The sequence below is a fragment of the Clytia hemisphaerica genome, unplaced genomic scaffold (genome assembly GCF_902728285.1).
Source record: "Clytia hemisphaerica strain Z4C2 unplaced genomic scaffold, Clytia hemisphaerica genome assembly, whole genome shotgun sequence".
NCBI classification, from domain to species: domain Eukaryota; kingdom Metazoa; phylum Cnidaria; class Hydrozoa; order Leptothecata; family Clytiidae; genus Clytia; species Clytia hemisphaerica.
The window spans coordinates 1,861,889-1,885,196 of NW_027103282.1; the positions used below are offsets into that span (position 1 = coordinate 1,861,889).

Consider the following 23,308-nt stretch of genomic DNA (forward strand, 5'->3'; position numbering starts at 1 on the left):
GGGGGGGGGGGGTACTTAGGCAAAATGGGTGCCGGGTATGTGCAAGCCATATAAGGGTACCTTTTCTCATTCCTCAAAAGTCTCTCAAAGGGGTACAAATTCAAAATTTAGTCTCTGAAAGGGTCCCAAAATCACAAAAATCAAAAATTTCTCTCTCAAAGGGTCACGATTTCCAAGAATTTTGACCAAAATTTGGTGAAAATCAAACCAAAATTTGGAAAAAATGGACCAAAATTTAGGAAAAAGTCTCTCAAAGGGTCCCAAAATCACCAAAATTTTGTCTCTCAAAGGGTCGATTTTCGATTTTCGGCTCGGACATACCCGTCACCTCGCAAACCTAGTACCCCCCCCCGGGATATTCTTAATTTTTTTCATCATGAATATTCTTATAAAGTATATTCTTATAAAAAGACGTGTATTGTTTCGACTAACAAAATTGCTGATGTATGAGAGTTTTTCAAATCGTGAAATACGACTGGTGTTTACGGAAATTTTGATGTTGTTTTTAGTGGTTTTGAAAGGTAAAGAAATTTAAGGTAAATTAATTATGTCTGCTGTCTGGCTGGATTTCGCCAAAGTGTCCAAAGATTTACTCACAACCTCACAGTCTGCGTCATGCAAACTGCACCAGACTTCTTTAGTCGCACCACCAGCACCAGACTCTAAAATTTTAGAAACTTTGTAATTATATTGAGGAAAGAATTTCTTTTCTAAAATTTTGAGTCTGAATCCCGGGGGGGGGGGGGTACTAGGGTTGGCGAATGAGGGGTATGTGCGGACGGGACCTCCGAAAACTGACCCTTAGAGAGACTGATTTTTGCTGAAGGTGACCCTGAGAGAGACTTTTTCAATTTTTTTTTTCAATTTTTGAAAAAAGTCATACCCTTAGAGAGACTTTATTACAATTTTTTCTCTGGAAATCTAAAAAATTTCCTAAAAATCCTGAATTTTCCGACCCTTAGAGAGACCAAATTAAAACTTTCTGATTTTTTGAATGCCAAGGCTAGTCATATATCACATAAAAGTCACAAAATCGAGAAAATAATGCCCCCCAATAGTGCCATCCGCGAAAATTAATCCCCGCGAAATCTTAAAATTTCGCGGATGAGCTCAACCACGAAATTTAATCCCCGCGAAAATTTATCCCATTAAAGTAACCCTTCCAATGAAAAAACATTCCACTACTATCATACTTTTCTCTTCTTCCTCCATCAAACATCCATCCTTCATTTTCTGTCCATGTGCATATTCTTTCCTTTTCCCATTTTCAACCATACTCATTTTTCACTATGTTCTTTTCCTGTTATAAATCCCCTTCCGTTTCATAAATATTAATTACATGAAAGTTTTTCTTTTTGATCAATATTTCTACACGTAAAAAGGAAACAAAAGAATCATTAACAATATAATAAAATTCGATATAAAATAATTGCACACAGCTCCAATAATCCTGTTTTCTTCACAAAGAACCGTGCGTCCTGTACAAATTTTCCCTCTGGGAAATGAAAAAGATCTAGCTGTTATTCAGAGCATTGAGTTTAAAGCCCGAAGGGCTAGAGTAGAATCTCTAACCTTTCCCAGGCAAAAAAAAGTGAAGCCACTTATTTCCCATCCAGAACGCGCCTAGAACGCGTTACAACCATGACGACGGATTATATCTAGCGGTTCCTTTGTTTCCGGGAACTGAATTTTTTGAAATTTAATCATAGATATTTTAATTTCAATCTGGCGTTTGTGTAAAAACCACACGCGGGCGTTCTGAATGGGAAATTAAGTAGCTTCGTTTTCCATTCAAAAGTTTCTACTTTAGCCCCTTCGGGGCTTTAAACTCAATGGTGATAACATCCCCGGGGTGGGTAGTAGGGTTGGCGGATGAGGGGTATGTACCGACGGGACCTCTGAAAACTGACTCTTAGAGAGACCAAATTTCTAAAGAATTTTATTTCATTTTGAGCCTTCAGCCTTCCCACTTTTACGGTTGTTCCGCCGGGCCTGGTCCGCATACACCCAGCACCCATTTTTGCTTGCATCGCATTAACAGCATCAACCTCGGAACAATAGAATTTCTATCCCCATCAGGATTTCAATAGGAATTTTTATCCCCAATGAGGAGACAGGGGCGTACTGAAGTGTAAACATAATCATCTGTTTATCAATAAATTTATTTCAAGGAACAAAAGACATTAAAAAAGTTGGCAGAAAATTGTATTGTTTTATAGCATTATACCTATTTACAAAAAAAACAAAATAATTTGTACGTAAAAGCTAATTAAAACATTAACAGTGACTGTGTGTAATGGTTAAAATAAAAAAACATCTAAAAAAGCTGACATTTATATACAAATAAATATAATTCTTCAAAAACAAATAAAATGTTTATAAAAATAAAATCAGCAAAGTGTTGGAATGATGAGTCATTTGATCCTTGTTGTTGGGAAGAATTTGGTGTCCGAGAATATATTCGGGAAATTAGGTAGAACAGGTGGATATAATGGGAAGGGGTTTTGAGGGATTGAATTATGTTACTGGCAACAAGGATGTTTATTCAACAACTTCTTTTGAGGAACCATAAGATTTGCTGTTTGTGCATTACTGGAAACATCAAAGTTGTTTTGCACCATGACATATTCTGCTTGGTTTACCAGTGTACTGAAAATAAAAATTAAAATTAATTGGTTAAAACGAAGAAACGAAGTCATCTGTCAGATGCAAAATTCTTAATTTTTTTTCTCCCTAAAAACCCACCCTGAAAAGTGGTGGTAATGACCAAAAGTCGAAACTGTCAGATGCAGCTTTCAAAATTTAATGAATTTGCGGTCAAAATTGTCAAATATTTTTATAGCTTGGAGAAAGAGCGAACCTGACCAACGGCAAGTAATTACCAAATAATGAGTTACCCGCCCTCCCCTCCGAGAAAAAGGCCCACCCATGAAATCACGCAAACCGCTGTTGAGAGGGCGAAGTCTCTTTGGTGGATTGATTATGATTTTTGTTTTCCACCTAGGTTCAATTGTGAGAAAAATAAATTCCCTTCAAAATTGAGTCACTCTAGAAATTTTACTATACGAGAGAGAACTTTGGTCTTAAACCCTAGTGATGTTTTCAGAAAATAACTCACCTAGACATTATGTGCAATAACGATTGGATATTTTGACCAGACTTTGCACTGACTTCCATAAACATTGCATTGTGTGCCTAAAAGATGAAATTGTCGTTTTTTGATCTTGTCTCTAAGTACTTCTGGTTTATTTTCATTTTGTTACGCTGAAGGCATTGTCTAGACGATGTTATCGTCCGTTACAGTGATAATAAAGGCGGGAAAAATGGCGGTATGGCGTTATGGCGGTATACGGAAAAAAATCGGCGGGAGAGTTTCGAACACTGTAAACATCTCCGCCACTGCTTACTCCACCCGAATTTATCACGCGTCTCCTAAACTATTCCCTTTTTTAGTGATCTTGTGTAGACGATAGGATCGTCTAGGCATTGTCTTGTAGTTCCGAGTGATCTACGCACGGCTTGTTAGTCTTTTTGAATCGTTCCAAACTCCATGACTACGCATGTAGAAAAACATCTTCACATAGAAACGGAAGAGAAACGGAAGGAAAACTATTTCCAACTATCTTCAAACGTCAGAAATTTAATTTCAATTGTGCAGAGAATGGGCAAGGCTAAAGGTGTTATCAATCAATTACTGCTAGTAGTCCTTCTATAGAAATTTTCTACATTTTTCTTGGTTAATGTAGTGTACTTTTTCCATTGAATTTCAAATGGGAATGAAATTAAAGTCGATTTCTGGATTTCTGAACGGGACCGAAATTGTAGTGTATTTTTCCCACCGATGACGCAATTTTGGCCCCATCTTACAGTCGCGCAGGGCTCATCGGGTCTGTAACACATAGTGTAGGGTTACATTCAACGTTTGACGCATTGTGTCGGCTAGGAAACTCTGGTAAGTTTTTTCCATACCTTAGCATATTGCTCAGCCTTGGCGCACGAAATCTTTCGATCTCCTTCACTATCCACTTTATTGCCAACAATGATGACCAACACATTATCATCAGTAAATTCCTATGGGAAAAAAATGCAACAGATTATAGTTTGTTTACCTAACGTCGTACAAGTTTTAGAAGTCACCCTTAGATCTTTGATAAATCAGCAATTCCACTGTCATCAATTTCATGGGTTGAAACTTAGGGTCTTTTCAATTCGTCCTCAAAAGGGTAGATCATACAAAAATCTGTTTACTGTCCCGGAGGGGGGGTACTTAGACAAAAATGGATGATGGGTATGTGCAGACGGTAAGGGTAGGTTTTTTCACCTTTCAAAGTCTCTCTAAGGGTCGGAAAAATCAGGAAGTTTTAAATTAATCTTTGTAAGGGACGGAAAATTCAGGATTTTTAGGACATTTTTTGATTTCTAGAGAAAAAATTCTAATAAAGGCTCTCAAAGGGTATGATTTTTTTCAAAAATCAAAAAAAAATTGTAATAAAGTCTCTCTAAGGGTATGACTTTTTTAAAAAATCGAAAAAAAAATTCAAAAAGTCTCTCTAAGGGTCACCTTTTCAGCAAAAATCAGTCTCTCTAAGGGTCGGTTTTCGGAGGTCCCGTCCGCACATATCCCTCATTCGCCAACCCTAGTGCCCCCCCGGGTAGTACTGTATACTAGACATCTAGAGAGCGGCAGTCTCAACAAGATTGACATTTTCTTTAGGCCACTGATCAGTTCGAGCGATTCTCTGAACTAATAATTGACGAAGCTCACCTTGATATCTAGAAGCCACGTTTGAAGATTGGAGAAAGACATTTCATCAGTGATATCATAACCAACCAATACTATGTCTGATTTTCGATAGTACGATCGAGGTATGCTGTTAAACCTAATGAGATAAAATTAATCAGAATTTTAGCAAGTATGTTCTCGCTTGCTTTTAACCTGGTGAAAATCATAAGATTTGAAGAGTTGCGAATCTATATTGAAGAATTTTGTCACAGCAGGTCACAAGTGTTATAACCTTAAACCTTATTTCAAAACAGAATCCATTAGAGTATTTGAGGAGATCTAAGAGTAAAAAAGTAGGAGACAAAAAAAAAATGATTGTTTCCTCATTTCATGTAACACTGAGATAATCATCTACTTTTTTGTCCGATTTTAATTATCATCGAACAATTTTCCTTGATATGATGCTATGGCTATAAATACATATACAATGGAGTCTCCGTAACTCGGACATGACATGCAAATCTGTTCAAGTTAAGGAAATTTCGAGTTATGAAGTAAGGTTTACGAGGCATTGTTAACTGAAGGGATGAGAAAACTTGCTCGAGTTAAGGAGACATTTGGGTTAAGAGGTTCGAGTTAAATAGACTGCGATGTAGTGCGTACAACCCGGGGGGGGGGGGTACTTAGGCAAAAATGGGTGCTGGGTATGTGCGTGCCTTAAGGGTAGGGTTTTTCACCCTCCCAAAGTCTCTCTAAGGGTTACCAAAACAACAAAAGTCAAAATCAGTCTCTCTAAGGGTCGGTTTTTTCACAAACTCGGGTCAAAGAAAAGTGAAAAGTCAAAAAAGTGAGAACATTTTTAAAAAAAGTGAGAAAATTTTTCGAAAATTGGAGAAATTCTTTTAAAAATCGAATTTCTTTGGCCCATTATAGAAATTTTTTGTGAAAAAGTCTCTCTAAGGGTTGGGTTTTTCTACACTGAGTCTCTCTAAGGGTCACCTTTTCACCAAAATTCAGTCTCTCTAAGGGTAAGGGTCCAGAGGTCTGGCACGCACATACCCGACACCCATCAATCCTAGTACCCCCCCCCCCCCCCCGGGGCGTACAAACAACAAAGAAAAACTGTAAAAGTTACCTTTCCTGTCCAAGTGTATCCCAAATAGATAGGTTGACAATATTCTCTCCGTGTGGTACAGTTTTAGAATAAGAATCAATTTGCATTGTTGGTTCTCTTTCTTCACTGAACGAATCGAAACAAATCCGTTGAATGATGCTTGATTTACCAACATTAGCATCTCCGCAGAAGATAACTTTGAAGTTGGTTTGGATGTTTGTGGCAAACCGAATCATTGGTGCACACTATGAAAAGGAACAACAAATCAATTGATGGATTGGACACGAAACTTAAATCTATTCATGATATGCACCATTGGAGAGTCTTCTGAGAAATTTCACCCAATACGTCACTTTTTCTATTTTTAAGTGGCGTTTTGGGTGGAAAAGTTCTCAGAACATTCTTCAGTTTTGCATATCATGAATTATAATTAAACCAGCACACCTGTCTAACAGGTAAGCTACAGTAAACTTCTCTCGCTTATTCGAACTTCTATTATTCAAATCTTTCTATAATTCGAACCTGTTTCCGGTTCCTGCAAAGGAGAAACATTCTTAAAAAAATTTCTATAATATATTTAAAATACAAAATTTTAATTGATTTTATAATTAATGTAGGGATTATGGTTAGTGAGGAATTGCTTAACCAACCTTATCATTATACACAGCACCGTTCGTTGGAATTGATGTTATCGAAGTTGTTGATGTTTTTCTTTGTTCTTCTTCTTTTTCATTATTCAACATAAAGCTCAAATCATCATCTTCGAACACTTCTTGTCCTACAGTGATATCCAAATCTTCAGATTCTTGAAGTTCTTCTTGTAATGTTTTATTCAATTCTATATCTATGTTTTCGTCACTTTCTGACGCCACTCCCGCATCATCTGTGTAATATTCTCCATTTAATTCACTTTCGATTTCACCTTCTTCCATCTCTTCTTGTAGTGATATCAACGGTAAAAGTTTCTTTTTTCTTCCTTTTTGACCACGTGGTGATGACGTCATAATGATGTCATTGCTGGGAGAACGGTCTTTGATTGGTGAAAGTAGATCAGGCATGTTACTGTTGATGCTAGCGTTTAAACTCATATCTTCGGGCTTCTGTTTCATGGAGTTGTTCATATTCCTGAGATTCGTAAAACAAAAACTTGTTTTGAAAATAGAAATTTGTTCAAGCGAACGGCATTTCTAACGAGTTTGAGCTAATGCATCTATCAGCCCTTAGCGGCGTGATCGGCTTTAAGAAGCAATGGCGTCTAAATTCTTTGCCTGTAAGGAAATCAATACGACGATTTTACGCATTTTGACGTCGTTCTTCCCTGGTTTGAGTTTACCAGTCTTCTGAAGCTTCATATTGAATTGATAGGTGTAAAACTTCTGTAAGAGAACTGCCACAGACCAGCTTTTGAAACACCCCATTAGAGGAAAAAGGAGAGGAAAAGATTAATATACTTCTCTATAAACATCTTACCTTAGTTCTACATTTTCCCATGACAAGTTGGTGATGTTTGCTTCCAAGAATTCTTTCTCTTCAAGAAGATCCTCGTATTTTCGTACAAAACTGAAATGAGACAATAGCAAAGTATTTATGGCTAATCGTCCGTATCATTCATTCTTTACTTTGTAGCACCTAGATTCGAACCATTTTTTAAACCGTAACGGAAGCTCCGTGAAATCTTGCGCAAAGTTTACAACGGTTGTTTTGACGCAAAGAAGTTCTCGTGAGTCTTCGTTCGATTAAAAGAGGCCAACGTAAAATCACAATGACAACAAAATATAGATTTTTATATAGTGGACTTTCTCTAATACGATCTCTAACAAACCAAGGATTTTCTTCAAATAAGAGAAAAGTTCGTAATACAGAGAGTATTTTGAGTGACTTTTCCAGATGACAGACAAGTTTGTTTCCAATTTTTTTTCTCCAATTTTTTACAGAAGATTCGAATTATAAAGGTTCGATTTAGAGGGAGTCAACTGTATCTATACCTTTGATATTTTTCTTGTTCAGTTTTGACATTGGTGGACATTTGACTGATACATTCTTGAAATTCACGATTTTGGTCCAAGACTTGCTTTAATTGGTCTTTCAACAGTTTATTCTCATGTGAGATACTTTCATAATCGGAAGACATTTGTAAATGTTCTTCGACAGTTTGTCGGTGTAGTGTGTCGTTCTGTAGATAAAGAAAATTTAGAGTGGTTTCTTTCAGTGTAAAAAACAAAGGGAAAATGGTTTTGGTTATTAATTACATCTGATCGAACCAAAATAAATTTTCTAGTTCTGGAATCTGACTTTGTACCAGTTTCAAATATTGGCCCTAACTTCCAAAACATTTTTCAGTAAAATCTACTGCTTGAACAATTTTTAATATCTACAAACATAAAGTACAGTGAGATAAAAGACCATTGGTAACCAGGACTGATTGCGCCCAATAACTGCTTCCCGTTGGGAGCTCCAAAGCTCAAAAAATTCCGGACCGACAGAAAGTCGTTGTAGAAGCGCGGTGGTCCTGATTACTAACAATTCCTTTCGACCGTGATATGGCCTTTGCCCCTATAGCTGAAAGCTGCTCCTATAGCTAATACAATATTAATTTGTAAAATTATATCGTAGAGTTCCCCCTACCTTTGACTTTTTCTCCTGTAGCAAAAACAGCTCTTGTTTACAGTGGTCGTATTTCTCAGTGATTTCCGTGAAAAATCTCAAGTTTTCTTGACACGTTGCTTCTTTCATATCCAAAGAATGTTTATATTCTGAACGAAGGCTGTCTTCACGGTCTGTGAACTAAAAGGAAGATGAAAATAATAGATTGGTTCAGACGTCTGATCCTGACAAGACAATTAACACGCATTGCTTTAACATTCATCTAACTTTATGAAGACGTCTCAGCCGTCGAATGAGTGTTGGTTTGACGTTTCGTACGACCGGGGAAAAAACGACTGTTAAGGTCAATGACTGTACTGCACGCCAAAGGGTTGATTCGTTTTTTGCGGTGAAGATTAAAGAAGAGGTTAATAAAGCCTGTACCAGTTTCTTGCTGGTAACTGGAAGAATCGTATGTAATGTAATCGCATGACACACACACAAAGATTTGGGATTGGCTGGTACAGTCTAAGGTTAATCCTATTTACCTGTTTTTCTTGGTGAGATAATTCTTTAGAGAGCGTTTTTTCCAGTTCTTCGTAAACACAATCAATTGCTTTTTCGTGCTGTTCGATTTTCCTGAAAAGACATCCCCAAAAAATAAACTTAAGTATATCCCTGTCTACATTTCCTTGTTAGGATCAGTTTCTCGTCATTACATTACTTTGATATGGCTAAAAGTTTTCAATAGATGGGACGACTAATAGAACTTAATTATGTATCCTGAAAATATATGACACCTGTCCAGCCTCCATCTAAGAGCCAGATTCGCGTAATTTTATTGGATATGTTTTAAGTTATTCATAGAAAAACTGTTTTTGACCTGGCTCAATGAGAGCCAGTAGTGTAGGACTACTGGAAAACATGGCAAATCTAACTGCTAATAAACAAACGAGATTTTTCATTTTCCTGGATTCCTGATTAATTGAGGACAACAGTAGTAAATTAGTGTCTTACCGTCCTCGATCTTGCGGGTTAAAAATGCAGATTGTTCTGATTGTTCTAAATCATTTTAGTCACTCCTCCCTTTATCCCAAAAAGATTAGTTAGTCGGTGTTGATTTTCTTGCGGTTGCTACAGAAGCCAGTCGAGCTTACTGGAACCTTTTTATACTGTAAAATATCTTTCTGAGCCCTCCTGATAGTTTTGTGTTTCAGGATTTTTTAAAGCCAAGTAGCTTTGCAAAGAAAGGATATAAAGAACTCACGAGTGAAGAGTGGACTCGACATCTTGACATTTGGTTAAAACTGTTTTATGTTCTTCTACAACGCCTTTCAAGAAATCTTCGAAATTGAACAGCAAGTCGTGTTGATATGAACTGATTTGTTTCCATAAGTAACGCAATTTCGTGTTCCTATTACATGAAAAGTGAAAAGTTTATCATTTTCATCGGACCTTTTCAAGGGTGGATAAAAATATAAGACGTGTCTCGCCCTCCCTGCTGTGAGAACACTAGGACCGAGCCTAATATACAGTTGACTCTCCCTAATTCGAGCTCGAATGGGAAATCTTATTTGTTCGAATTACAGAGTATATTAAGAGGGTTTCTTCTTAACGGGTACTGGAAATAAATTCGAACTATAGAAAGATTCGAATTACAGAAAGATTCGAATTATAGAAAGATTCGAAGGATAGAAGTTCGAATAATAGAAGTTCGAATAATAGAAGTTCGAATAAGCGAGAGTCAACTGGTACTCAAATTTACGATTTACAATAGACCTTATCGGAGTTTTTGATTTTTCTAAAAAAGCGATGCATTGTGGGATTGTACAATGAAAATCTCTTAGGAATTCCTCGAGGGAATTCTATTGTAATACACTCGAAACAATCCCACAATGAATCGCTTTTATAGAAAAATCAAAAACTCCGATAAGGTCTCTATTCCACAGGATTGTGATAAATGTACTTTTCAACTCTAAGGATCACATAAAGAAAGTTCTAGCGATCTTACATTGTTTTGTATACATGGTGCAAATTGTATATGGTTATTCTAAAGGAGGGTATAAACCATAAAAATCGTATGATTTCAATTTGAATCTGAAGGAAATTATATATTCTACCGTATCGAGAAACGTTATGAAATCGTTACTTTTGGTGAAAAGTACTCGCAGTAACATTGGGAATGGTGAAAACTGAGCTTTTCCTTAACATATGTGTTTCAATTCGACTAAGTTGAAAATGAAACGTTTCCATAGATTTTGATTGCCCACCACCAAAATACTTAATACGTTGCGGTCAGTTTGAGTAAAAAACTGAATCATTTTGTTTTTCTCGTTAATTGGAGATTATCTAACAGGAAATTTAAAACGTCATCAGTTTTGATACAAGCTAATTAAGAAACCGTGACCTATGAAAAAAACATCATGTCATGGTTCTTCTAATTGACGTTAAAACATCCGATGTGGACTATGAGTAAAGTAAAAAAAGTCAAAATATCGGTAGTACTGCAAAGGGCCATAACTTTTGGGACAGAGACCTTTATTATTGAATTTTAGGAGTAAACATACAATACTGCATCGATCAATGTACATTTTGAAAGCATTTGAAGCCAAATTGAGGCCGCTGGAGCCTCTGAAAGTCATATTTTCGATGAAATCCCGAAAAGTCAAATTTTTGATTCTGAAAAGGACTTGGCAGTGAAAGTTTTTAAAAAAGTTTAAGGCTTTAATTCAATACTGTACATATTCACAAAACCACTTTAGGTCATTGAAAAACTGATGAGCCCAAGAAACAATTTAGGCGGTGGTTACACGTAGCCGGGGTGAAATTCACCCCGGGGTGAAATAAAAAAAGATTTCACCCCGGGGTGAAATTCACTACGGTCTATAAAGAAAACACTGTTTCTGTATACACGTATTTAGGCGGGGTGAAATCGTTTTTAGGCGGGTTGAACTCACCCCGGGGTTGATTTCACCCCGGTCCTGAGGACCGGAGTGAAAATTTTTTTGAGGATTTTTTTTGCAAATTTTTGCAGATTTTTACATGTATACACAATTTCTTTTTCACCCCGGGTTGAAAAAAAAATGTGCGTCTGTTTTTGTTTTATTTTGCAATCCTGAAAGTTGTTTCGTGCAAAAGTGCTTGCGAGCAAAGTTGATGCTGAGGCTCTTTTAGCCCAGAGATACCAGAAAACAAGGGACTGTCAAACTCTTAACTCAAACGTAGACGATGATATCTTTGCTTTGCAATGTTTTTTGAAAGAATAGCCTCCATCTGCAATCTCTCAAACTCTCGTTTTTGGGCCAACAGTTTTACAATTAAAACTGAATGAATTTGCATTGGCAGAAGGCTAAGCGATAATATTGTGGTGATACTAGAAATTAACATCAATAAGCTTTTTCTATCAAGAGGAGCTATCTTTCCTGCTCGCGTGTGAAAGACGAAAGAGTTTTTCAACGCTACTCGATGTTGTGTACTGATAAAATCTAAAAGTTATGCATTATTAGGTTTTCACGCCGGGGTGAAAATAAGTTAAAATTTTCACCCCGGATTGAGAAAAAGGGTTTTCACCCCGCCTTTCGCCGACGTGTATCCTAAAATGATTTTCACCCCGGGGTGAATTATTTTTCCATTTCACCCCGGGGTGAATTTCACCACGGCTACATGTAACCACCGCCTTAGTATTCTATAATTTTTTGAAGTGTTATAGTTTCTTAAGGCGTTAGCTTTTTGTAGTACGGCTAAACTTTTCTCATTTCCGGGATTTCCCACTGCCAGATCACAACGAAAAAGGACTGAGCAATTGGGTAAGTAAAAGTCAACTTGTCATCGTGAAGTCGTAAGGTATTACCAAGGCCTCTTGTCTTCTTTTTTGCCGCAGTATGTGCGATAAAAAGCAGTTGAAAAATAGGGAAAAATACCCAAAAATGTTCGAAAAAATGTTTTCCCAGCAATAAGAAAGCTTATCTGAAAGTTATCACAATACACGTTTTTTTTTTTATTAGAACACCTAAAATTTGGCTGAGCCTGGATGTGCTTATTTTTTTTAGCAATTTTCAGCCTAAAATGTTCTTAAATGCGTTCTTAATTTTCCAGACAATATGATACAAAATAAAGAGCACTTAAATTTGGCAAAATTTGGACAATATTTAATATTTGACTCTCGACTTTTGAAGATCCACCCCTAAATTCGGTTAAAACTGCTTAAAAAGAGGAAAAAATTGTAGTTTCTTGTCATTTTTTTCCAAACTGAGGCTGGGCATGTTCTTAAGATGTTCTTAATTTTTCGACGAATTTCAGTCTATATGTTCTTATAAACTAGGTTCTAATAAAAAAAAAAACGTGTAACTAAAACATGGAAAAATTCGTTGCTTTGAAAAAATTCCAAAGTATGACGAAATAAGGTCGTTTATGTTTCCTTCTTTTAACGATAACAGCGAGAGTTGCGAGCTTTATTACTAGCAACTAAGGAAAATTTACCATAATGTTTAAGTCGTTACGAGGGTGATTAGGACTTCCCAAATGCTTCAATATTAATCATTCAAAATGTAGAAAAAACTGACTAAGACATATGCAATCCCATCCTTTTAGTATGAATTATTAATATAAAGTAGTTTCTTGGATACAAAGTGCTCTGTCTATAGGAAAGAGAGTATGTATGCCTACACTACTCCAAACGACTTTTTAATTTATCCGTCAACAGTGATGGCTCTATGGTAACATTATGTAATGAGTCTATTTTTACTTAATGGAGGTCGATTATAGTAAGATACTTGCTTGGATTAACAAGTGTCTGCTAAAACGTTTTAAGACTGCTAAGAATTACTGTTTGATAGGAAGTAAATTTGCTATGGCAATAAGATCAGCCCTAAAATTAGACCTAATTTTTTCTTTAAGAGTTTTTGAATGGCTCAGATGGCTTGGGAATACTGCTTCTTTTTATTTTCAAAACAAACTTTACCTACCTTGAACCGAACCTAGACAGTGTTATGCGAGCCTATCGTAACCGGATCTGAGGCCATTAGTATACCATACACCTACCATCTTTAAGTCTAACGCTAAAGAAGATTGGTTCCGAGTTTGCCAGGATCAAATTACATCATTACGCCCAAAACTCGTACTCAGATCCCTTGGTCCTTTTGATCTATCAATAATGATAGTTATATTAAATACAGTTAACCCTCGCTAATTCGAACTCGCACGGGGAATCTTATTACCGAGTTTATGTATGTGTGTTTTTCAACGATAGAGACGGTAAGGTTCTAATTTGACTAGATCCTGATCAACTGAGGACGACGGTAAATCAGCACTTTTATCGTCCTCGGTTTTGCGGGTCAGAAGTGCGGGTTTTTCAAAATCGCTTCAGTCACTTTACCGTCCTCAAAAGTGCAAATACATAAACTCGCTATTTGTTCGAGTTAGAGAGAGATTTGAATTATAGAAAGTATGTTAAGAGGAGTTCTACTAGACGGGACTAGGAAAAAGTTCGAATAAGAGAGAGTTTATTGTAACAAAGTCTTACCCTGCAAACAACGAAACTCCGCCAATTCTTCTGAGAAATGTTTCCCAACTTTCTGCACTCACATCCACAATTGGTGATGATACATTCTCACACGATATATAAAATCCTCCATTCTGATTGGATAATAAACTGTCATGTGATAAATAACTGTTGTGTTTACTTAATGCTGATTCGTTATCGCTACAATCAATATCAGAACAAAGGTGCTCGTATGACGATTGTTTCATGTATATTGGTTTTTGAACTTGAAGTAAATTACTGTGAGATCTTTGCCTACGACCATAGTGAGTTGGATGACCCCGATTGAAAGAAATGTCTTCATTTGATGAGTAATATTTATCGTTACTTCTCACACTAGCACAACTGCTGCACCGTATACTCGACAAAACAGAGTCTCTCGAACCGAACAATGATGGACCTTTTCGTTTCTTGCGAACACGTTTTTCTTTGTTAATGCGAAGCTCATTTTTAGAGTTAGATAAATGTTTACTAAGTTTCTTCAAGGGTACAAGGATCTTGTCAATTCGAGAATCACTTTTTGTAAACCCGTTCAAACGTTTATTTTTCAAATTATTATTCTCTTCAAATCTATGATTGAGACCATTTGTTGCAATGAATGATTGATCAATCCCTTGATCGACTGACACCCATCGCTTAGAATTCAATAGATTCTTTTTAGTCCTTTTCAAGATCAATGGATCCATTATAGACGGTAAAGAATCAGTTCGTTTACGGTTAACACTCATTGAAAGATCAAGTGATTCTTCGACGTGATGCGTTGAGAATCCACCCCACCAGTCTTCTTCACTCTGGCAAGACATTGAACGCCTTAGTTCTTTCTGTATAGATTCCTCACCATATCCAGGCAATGATTCCATAGAACCGTAACTGTATACTTGAACAGCAGATGGTGATGGTGAACGAGCGTAGATTTCCTCACCATCAAACATAGGAGAATAAGCCTGTATGGAGCTTCTCTCACTCTGATGGAAATATTGGTCTTCGTTGGTAGTTGTTTCATTGCTGTCGGTCACAAAGGCGTCGGTGAAATCACTCAATGTTATGACTCCTTTATTTTCCTTGTCCAGTAATTCAAATATGGATAAAATTTGACCTTCTGAGAATTCAGAGAACAAACCATCCTTACAACTACCGTTCAGTAATTGGTCTTGTGTGATATATCCTTTGTTTTCGTCGTCGAACTGACAAAACAGCTCCATTGCCAAATCTCTTAGTGACATTGTTAATCATTCAATATGTGCTGTGTTGTAAAAAAGAAAAGTTTGAGGATTACAGTCTTTTCTATTAAAACAATAAAGGGCTACATACACTACACAATATATTGTCAGGCAATATATTGATGATATATTGCTGAATGTCGACAATATATTGAAAAGGTGTCCGCAATATATTGTCAGCTCGATTTGCAATATTCCAACAATAAAGGGGGATTGTTTACAGAAAGAAAATTCCTTTTTATAATAGAGTACCAGTTGTTTACTTCGTACATTACAGTCCGCAAACCATATTGTCGAATATTGTTCGTCAATATATTGTGTAGTCTAAGTAGCCCTTAAGGCTCTAAAAATTCCCAAAACATTGTAAAAATCAAGAACGACTATGCAATAATTAAACCCTAAGAAAAAAATGCCTGAAATAAGAACAATTTGAACTAAATTAAACTCCTGAAGACACAATAATGAAATGTTTTTAAGAGGTTCTTAATAATTATTTGAGGTTTACCAGTTAACATTCTCATATGTCATGATTTTATAATAGTGATAGCAATGATGGTTTTCTTTTTTAATGATCGTTTTAAACTGCCTTGCTACTTGCTACTCCAGACTACCTAGATATCGCTAACCAGTTATAAAAGCGTTACAATACTACCCTTCTACATATTTCTCTAAGATAACGATTGAAAACCACTTTATCTGTTAGTCCAATGTTAAAACCTATGCTATAAAAAATGATTGAAAAGACAGAAGTTCACATGTCAATTTTTTTTCAAGGGATGACCTTTCACTAATTGTCACCTCTTTGCCAAAGGATAAAAGACAATACTTGCTTCTCTGCATTTTAAATCAAAGTCATTCAAAGGCATTTTTCACATAGAGAAATTCTAATCAATATCAAAATCACACGATCTTGCACTCATGCACTCTACAAACTCAACACAAAAAAACAACACATGTAAAACAGTCAGCATTTCTCATTCGCGCATGTCTACAGTAATACCTTGATACAATTAATGATAACAAATTTGATATTACAAATTGGTATTTTTTTCTTTCCCGCTTCGTTTTTTTTTATAATGTCGAAAAAAGTAATTACAAATCTATAATGTATTTTGGCTCGATCCAATTAAATCTATTACCACCAGAAGACAGTACAAAAGATACATTGAACATGTTACCATAGTAACAAAAATTATAAACTTTTTTGTATTAAGAAAAACAACATTTTGAACACAAAACGGTAATGCAATGATTGCAGCGCTCAGTCGTTGCCGATTTGAATTCAATTGACGATTTTATAGAAATCACTGCTTTCGTCAAAAAAAATATGTTTATAATCCAAAACTGTGCACCATCCTTTGTCCGACAAAATTGCTTTCTTCCTTTATCCTATTGAAACCAACCTTTCTGTAAAAACAGAACATCACTTTTTCCTTCCCTCGACTTTTCAAAATATTTAAATCCAACCGGTTTTGATAGCACGTACAACCAGTATACCTCCTTACTTCGCACTTGACGGATGCAGTGAGATGAAATATTAGCCAGGAAAGACTCCTTAGTTTATAACATCATGAAAAAGGAAATTAATCTTCATATACAAATCGCTCATCCTGTCTCATTTGTGTCACGGAGGATCAGTGAGTTTACTCGATGAATTTTCCATTTTCCACAATAAGCGCACTAAGGTACTAAGAGCATTTTTACAAAAAACGTTTAAACTTTTTAAAGCCTTTGGATATTCTGAACCTTTGACTTTTAAGACCAAAAATATGTTTTAAATTCTTAGCTTATTCTTAATATTGCCTTATCCTGTTCTCTCTCATAGTTTATGTTCTTATAAAAAACATGTAAGTTTAAGTAAGAACAGCCAGGCAAAAGACGCGTGTTTTAAAGACATAAAGTTTCATGCTGATACAGTATTCAAAAATACACCTTCTGTATTAGTTCAGTTGACTAGTTCATTTGCCATAAATTTAGCAAAGATAATCACAAACCTATCATTTTCCGACGTGACTTTTAAAGCTCAACATCCGTCATTTATCTGAAAAAAGAATTTCACCAGCCTTCTTCTGTTATGATGGAATTCAAGATTTCCCTTTCATGAGAAAATAACTTTTTGGTTGTGTATAAAAGCAAAGCAGGTTCAGTTAAGGGGTACTGGCAACTACAAAATCCAAATTTCCAAATTTCACACGTAATCATTATCTACAAAACACAAATATTATATATCCAATCCATTTGACGGGTTCAGCAATAAGACGCTAAACGACGAAGATATCAAACAAGATGCTTTAAAGGTATACTATTTAAATACCTATGTATCACAGATAGAAAATTTCCACACCGGAGACAAAATTTTCCAGTTGGCAGGTTGGTGGGGTTCCACCGGGTCAGTGATACAGGGGTGTATGTGAAGCTACGTAAAGATTTTTACTTTTCATTTCATCAAGACATCAAAAAAATAAAGATCCTCGAAACTCAAAGAAGGTAAATCGCTAGTTTCAAACACACATAAACATCCAACATCATCCAAGTCATGTATACACCAAACTGAAACCAACTACAAAAACGTCATATCAGACGGTGCCTCTATCGGCACCTACCGTTTTGACAAGATTAATAAAACTTATTAGCCGACCCACTATATGAAATAAACAATGTTTACAGTCGTTATGGGAATAAAGCAATAATAGAAAGGAAAAACCTGACACAACAAACCGTATGTTAATGACTATTTTTAATAGCATCATATAATTTTTGTAAGGAGTTGTACTTCCGTGATTACTACCGGTTTTTGAAGTGCTGGACAACCGCTTATTGCTAGATACCGTACCTACGGCCATATCTCCAAAGGTTAGCTCGACCATTGAGTTTAAAACCCAAAGGAATCCGTTTTTTATACGGGAAACGAAGTGACTTGTTTCGAAATGTGCATGGTTTTATCGCAAGATTGCAAAAAATGTCCTGCTCAGAAACAAAAAAAATGCTAGATTCGATCAGCCATCCAAAATTCGGCGCAAATTCAAGGTTTCATATATTGTTGCTTAAGTAACCCTCAGGTACTCTCTAAGCTCAATGGCTAAACATAAATAAATCAACCTGTAACCTGTACCGTAACGGATAACCATTTATCCATTTTCTCTCACTGTTTTGTTACAATCCTAAGAAACATTGTGGAGGTGTTACGTCTCTCTTCATTTTGAAATTATAGGCTCTAATAACGAAATTTGAATTTTGAGGGGTAGAAAATGAAAATACTACTTACAGTAGAGTCAATTCCAAAACAATTACTGAAAATAAAAGTTTTGAAATATTTCGCATTTTTCTTGCTAAAATATTGAGATAGCCATGGTCATCATCTCTTACCCTTTGTCAGATTCTAAGAGTACTAGGCTGAGAATAGTAGAACAGTGAAGTTTTGATGTTTATGTGTTGAAGTTTAGACTATTTATAAAGGCCCACCAAAATATTGGAAACAAAGTTGTTTTAACGGTCGTTAGGAAAGACATTTTCTTAACGCCAATTGCGAAATATGAATATACCCCTTGGTCTGAATTTTTAAGATCCAGATATTAATAATGGAGCACTTGTTCAAAGCTATTGGTACAAATTAAAGTATTGCGTGATTTTGTTGGTCTTGTTGTTTATGCCAAGTAACTTATGCACGATAATTGCAACAAAAACCACAAAGATATAGAGTCATGTTTTACGTAAAATTTCAAACGCCTACTGCATAACTTTTGTTGAGGTCATTTCTACCTAAAGATTTAGTTTCCGAAACTTAATTGACGTAATAGATGCATCTAATGTCCAGTTCTTTATTTAAATAAGATAAGACCACACCCAAAACAATGAAGTTCATCCTTCGATAGATTAGAGTCGTCGATCTTCTGTCTGAACTTTACTTTTTGGCGACGCTGAGTAAAGTTTATCAAAAAGCCGGGCTCTCTGACTTTGGGCTAGTCCTCATTTTTGTGTTTTCGTAACTCTCCCTAAGGATAAGTAAGTAAAGTATAAGAATTCATTTAGAACATTTAATCCTGAAAATCAAAAAAATTTACAGTCGAGCACAATTCAACTGTTTTAAAGAAGCATGCACCGAGACCTAAAAGGTGTAACTGGGTAACGCATAAAAACAAGAATATTATCTCAAATTTGCAAATTATTGAAGCATGTCATTTCATAAGAACATCCAAAACTTTTAAAGCTTTCTGATGTTCTAAAATTTTTGAATTTTAAGCCCAAAAATGTTTTTAAAATGTTCTTATTTCTTGTTCATTTTCCCAATCCCAAGAAATCGGGTTTTCGGAGTCTGCAAAGCCTTTTAAAATGTTCTTAACTTGTTCTTAATATTTTCTGGCTATAAGCCTTATGATGCACTGTACTGCTATTTACTTTATACATAACGCGCATTTAAAACAACTCTAGTCCACTGAGACTATCAATGTATCGAATTTTACATAAAAGTTAATGTAACGAAATGTCCGATTTCAAAATATCACCAATAACCAACTAATCCTTCACTTCAAAGATATAACATAGAAAAAAATCAAACTGAAAAGAAATATCAAAAATAATAAGCAAGTGATAAGTTCTCTTTTTCAAACAAAAAAAGCAAATATCGGTAAACGTTCCATCTTATGATTTTAACAAAGCCATCCTTTTCACAAAAATAATCGTCTCTTCTCTCTCGCCCACGCATAAAGAAATATCTACTTTGCTCTTTTTGTTGGACTTGTTTTTCTCGTCCGATATGTTTTATATAGCATTATGTAAATGGTTATGTACTTATTAAAGTCTAACATGGCTGTACTTATTATCAGGCTCGGAATACAGTACCCGAGTTTAAAATTTCTCAATTAAAAGACCGTCCGTGGTTAATGGTTTTTATTGAATTTACGGTTCGACTTTGTGGATGCCTCATTAAACCACAATTTGTACAAAAGACATAAATCTCACCCTATCTGATTTTTGCACAGGTATCTTGAAATTCAATGTTTGTGAGGGAATTTTTTCCTCTGCTATTGCAACAAAATCTGTTATTCATGCCATTCCATTTAAATATGACGAAGAAAGCCAGGTTCCAATCATTGATAGTTATGATTGAAAGTGGTGATGAAAGTGGTGAGATCTGCTCAGGATGAGGATGTTGTGTGAAAAAGATTCAAACATACGCAGTGCCGTAGGAAGCATTTTGATATTAGAAGGGCATAAGTTTAGTGACACCCTGAGGGGTGGTTTGGCTCGAATGGGGAAATTTTGAAATCTAGAGCTCTAAATTGGCTAAAAGCACACTCAAAAAACTAAAATAATTGGAGTAAAGGCAAAATTGATACGAAATCGCCAAGTCTGAACGTGGTCACAGTTTTTCAAACGTGGTCACAGTTTTTCAGAAGCGTTTCGTTTCCGAGCAATACAAAACCGTAACGTTTGAACATGTCTCCACTATGGTCATCGGAACGAAACTGCTCCAAAACGTTCCTAAACCGCTAATGTGGAACATTTCCAAACAATAAAAAAACTATACCGAAGCGATGCTAACCTTGGAGGGGGTAATAAGGCTACAAGTTGACAGGGGGCGCCACCCGACTTTCGACCCTCGGTCCCTTAGCGGGACTAAAAAGTACAGAAAAAAAATTGTGAATTTTACTACCCTTATTAGGACTAATTTGACCAATTTGACCAAATTTTAATCTTACTGGGGGTAAAAAGTTGAAATTTTCCTATCTTTCCTACCCATAGTGGCACTAAAGTTTGTTTTTCTGGTTTTTGCAGCCCTTACAGAGACTGCCAGGTTCCAAAAAGGCACCCTTAAGGGGCACATGTCCGTACCCTTCACTTGCCAAAGTAACCCCCCTCTCCCCCGGATGGATGCTAAACCGTACAGTGTCTGAGCATGATCTAACATCGATGGCTTTTTACCACGTTTACATTGAATTCCAGCGGCGGTTTATGTACTGTTACTGATATCACGAGACAAAGAAAATAAAGACACTTTGAATTATTTGAAATTGAGATTTATTTTGATGAAAGAACAGTGAGGATTTACATTTGAAGAAGAAGAAATTTGACAGATATTAAAAATTAGAAATTAAAAAAAAAGAGCATAAAAGTGAGGATGTTAGAGGCAAAAAAGATAAGGTTACAAAATTAGCATTTAAAGATTTTAGGTTTTTGGTTAAAAAATCACTACAAAATGTTTTTCAAAAATAAATTTAGTGGTCTGGCTCGGTTTTGAATTTTCCTTTGAACAGACAGGCGTTCCATTTCTCGTTGAATTCCAATCCCTTTGGGCAAGCGATGCATCCGACAGTTTGTCCGTGGAAGCAAGCGATGTATTGGTGTGGGTTGTGTGGGTCTTCAATGTTTCCACTGAAGTGTGGTCCACGGGCTGGGCATTTGTCTGGGCAAGCGAAGGTGGTGGCTGGGTGCCATTTTTGTGTGGTGACACAGTCGTCGTGTTTGCTGTACAAACATTGGTTGCAGTTTTCACTGAATTCCAAGGACAATGGCCAGCAGGCTTGACAGTAAGCTAATCCGTTTGAGCATTGGAGGAAGTAGTTTTTGTTGAGTCGTCCATAGTAGATGTATTGGAAGTTTCCGTCGGCTTTTCCATGGCAGAGGGAGTCTGGGCATGGGACAGCTGGTGGTGTGGTACCAGTTTCGGTTCCAACTTTGAGGGCGGCAGCAACTGTAATAGAAAAGAGATTGTTATTATTATTATTTTGTGGAGTTCTAATGTTAAACAAATGCTCTAGTTTATACCTACAATAGATAGGTATCTCGCAGAGGTTGCTCAATGTTTAAGCAAAGGTTGAAATTACTTTAAATAAAAAATATCAAGAATTTAGATTTAACTTACCAGCCAAGAGAGCAAGAGAGACAATGACAATCTTCATTTTTTTGTTTGTTTTATGGTCAGTTGATGAGAATCGATCAAGTGATGCTGAATTTCTTGATGTCTTGGGTTTTTATACATTTTAGATAATCTTAAAAAATTAGCTATGATATAACCATTCTAAACCGAGATTAGACGAGTTTGAAATAAATCTAAGGGTATTGCAATTTTAGCTTATTCTTTTCAATTTTTTGATATATCCGATTTCCTGCTTATGTTAATCTTAACTAAATTTTTGAAACAGGATTTTACGTTGATAAAAGCTATTGTGTATAGATTTTTTTTTTTTTGAAACACGGTTTATTTTGGGAAAGTCCTGTTTGATCATTTTATTGACTTTGATTTTTAAGCAAACAAGTTTACCAGCCAGTTAAGTGGAACTTTAAAACCCCACTCCTACTCCCCTTTAGCAACTTTCCAGCAAGGGGTAGAATGGAATCTTAAACCTTTTCAAAGCATAAAAAAGAGGCTATTGACATTGGTAACGACGCATTGAGTCTAGCGAATGTTTTTTTTCTTCGTTAGCACTTTCTTTTTTAAATCTGGCTAAAGAATTTAATTTCAATCGAGCGTTTGTTTGAAATCGTTTCGAATTGGAAATAAGTTACTTCATTTCCCTAGTAGAAAGTCTTAATAAGATCTTCCAAGATCTAAAAAGTTTTTTTAAAGAAAAGAATCTTTGTAGATCTTACCAAGTTCTTATCAAGGTCAATAGGGTAGAACTTCAGGAAGAACACAAAGACGTTTTTCAGAAAACTGATCCTGCCTTAATTTCAAAATAACAAAATCAGTTTTTAAAGACCTTATAAAATTCTTGTGGAATCTTTCACCCAAGATATGGATATTTCTCCCTCGTGAAAGGACATTAATATAGTCCATGAACTTTACTTAGAACCTTCTATTACTACACCCCTGTCTCGATAACTCTGTTATTTTTCAAGTCAGTAGACATAAGATAAAGAAGCTATATTCTAGTGGGAATAGATCGACCTTTTTACAAGTTAAAAAACCACTGTTATGTTTTCTTTGTCTTTCCCCAATGGAGGTGAAATCTTAATATGTACTTTCCTAGTGGGGTGAAATCTTAATAAGTACTTTTCTAATTGGGGTGAAATTTCACTATGTTTTTTTCCAATGGAGATGGAAGTCCTGCGTAGTTTCCTTTATACTTTCAGTGTTCCCCCAGGATCATTATGAAGAATAGACGAGGTATTACACCAACAGGTGTACT

At 35.8% G+C, this 23,308-nt stretch overlaps 2 protein-coding genes across 2 annotated transcripts; both read right to left on the minus strand.

Annotated features, from left to right (window-relative positions):
- Positions 1–2,144: 2,144 nt before the first annotated feature.
- Positions 2,145–15,210, minus strand: LOC136804932 (ras and EF-hand domain-containing protein homolog). Its single transcript, XM_067061466.1, has 12 exons — positions 13,942–15,210; positions 9,688–9,834; positions 8,969–9,059; positions 8,463–8,621; positions 7,823–8,010; positions 7,308–7,397; positions 6,488–6,962; positions 5,859–6,082; positions 4,766–4,880; positions 3,970–4,071; positions 3,119–3,195; positions 2,145–2,649 (listed from the first exon to the last, which is right to left on the minus strand). The coding sequence occupies exons 1-12, from the start codon at positions 15,180–15,182 to the stop codon at positions 2,523–2,525; spliced, it is 3,036 nt and encodes a 1,011-aa protein (XP_066917567.1). The 5' UTR covers positions 15,183–15,210; the 3' UTR covers positions 2,145–2,522.
- Positions 15,211–21,180: 5,970 nt separating this feature from the next.
- LOC136803723 (uncharacterized) lies at positions 21,181–22,109 on the minus strand. The gene is made up of 2 exons (XM_067060446.1): positions 22,042–22,109; positions 21,181–21,870 (listed from the first exon to the last, which is right to left on the minus strand). Exons 1-2 carry the CDS (start codon positions 22,076–22,078, stop codon positions 21,395–21,397), a joined length of 513 nt encoding a protein of 170 aa, XP_066916547.1. The 5' UTR covers positions 22,079–22,109; the 3' UTR covers positions 21,181–21,394.
- Between the last annotated feature and the right edge of the window lie 1,199 nt (positions 22,110–23,308).

Coding starts and splice junctions, on each gene's coding strand:
- LOC136804932 (XM_067061466.1), bottom strand. CDS start 15,182: ATGTCACTAAGAGATTTGGCAATGGAGCTGTTTTGTCAGTTCGACGAC. Junction 6,083..6,487: donor GTGCTGTGTATAATGATAAG/GTTGGTTAAGCA, acceptor TCCTTTTCATAG/TGTGCACCAATGATTCGGTT. Junction 4,072..4,765: donor CGTGGCTTCTAGATATCAAG/GTGAGCTTCGTC, acceptor TTTTTCCCATAG/GAATTTACTGATGATAATGT.
- LOC136803723 (XM_067060446.1), bottom strand. CDS start 22,078: ATGAAGATTGTCATTGTCTCTCTTGCTCTCTTGGCTG. Junction 21,871..22,041: donor CTCTCTTGCTCTCTTGGCTG/GTAAGTTAAATC, acceptor TTTCTATTACAG/TTGCTGCCGCCCTCAAAGTT.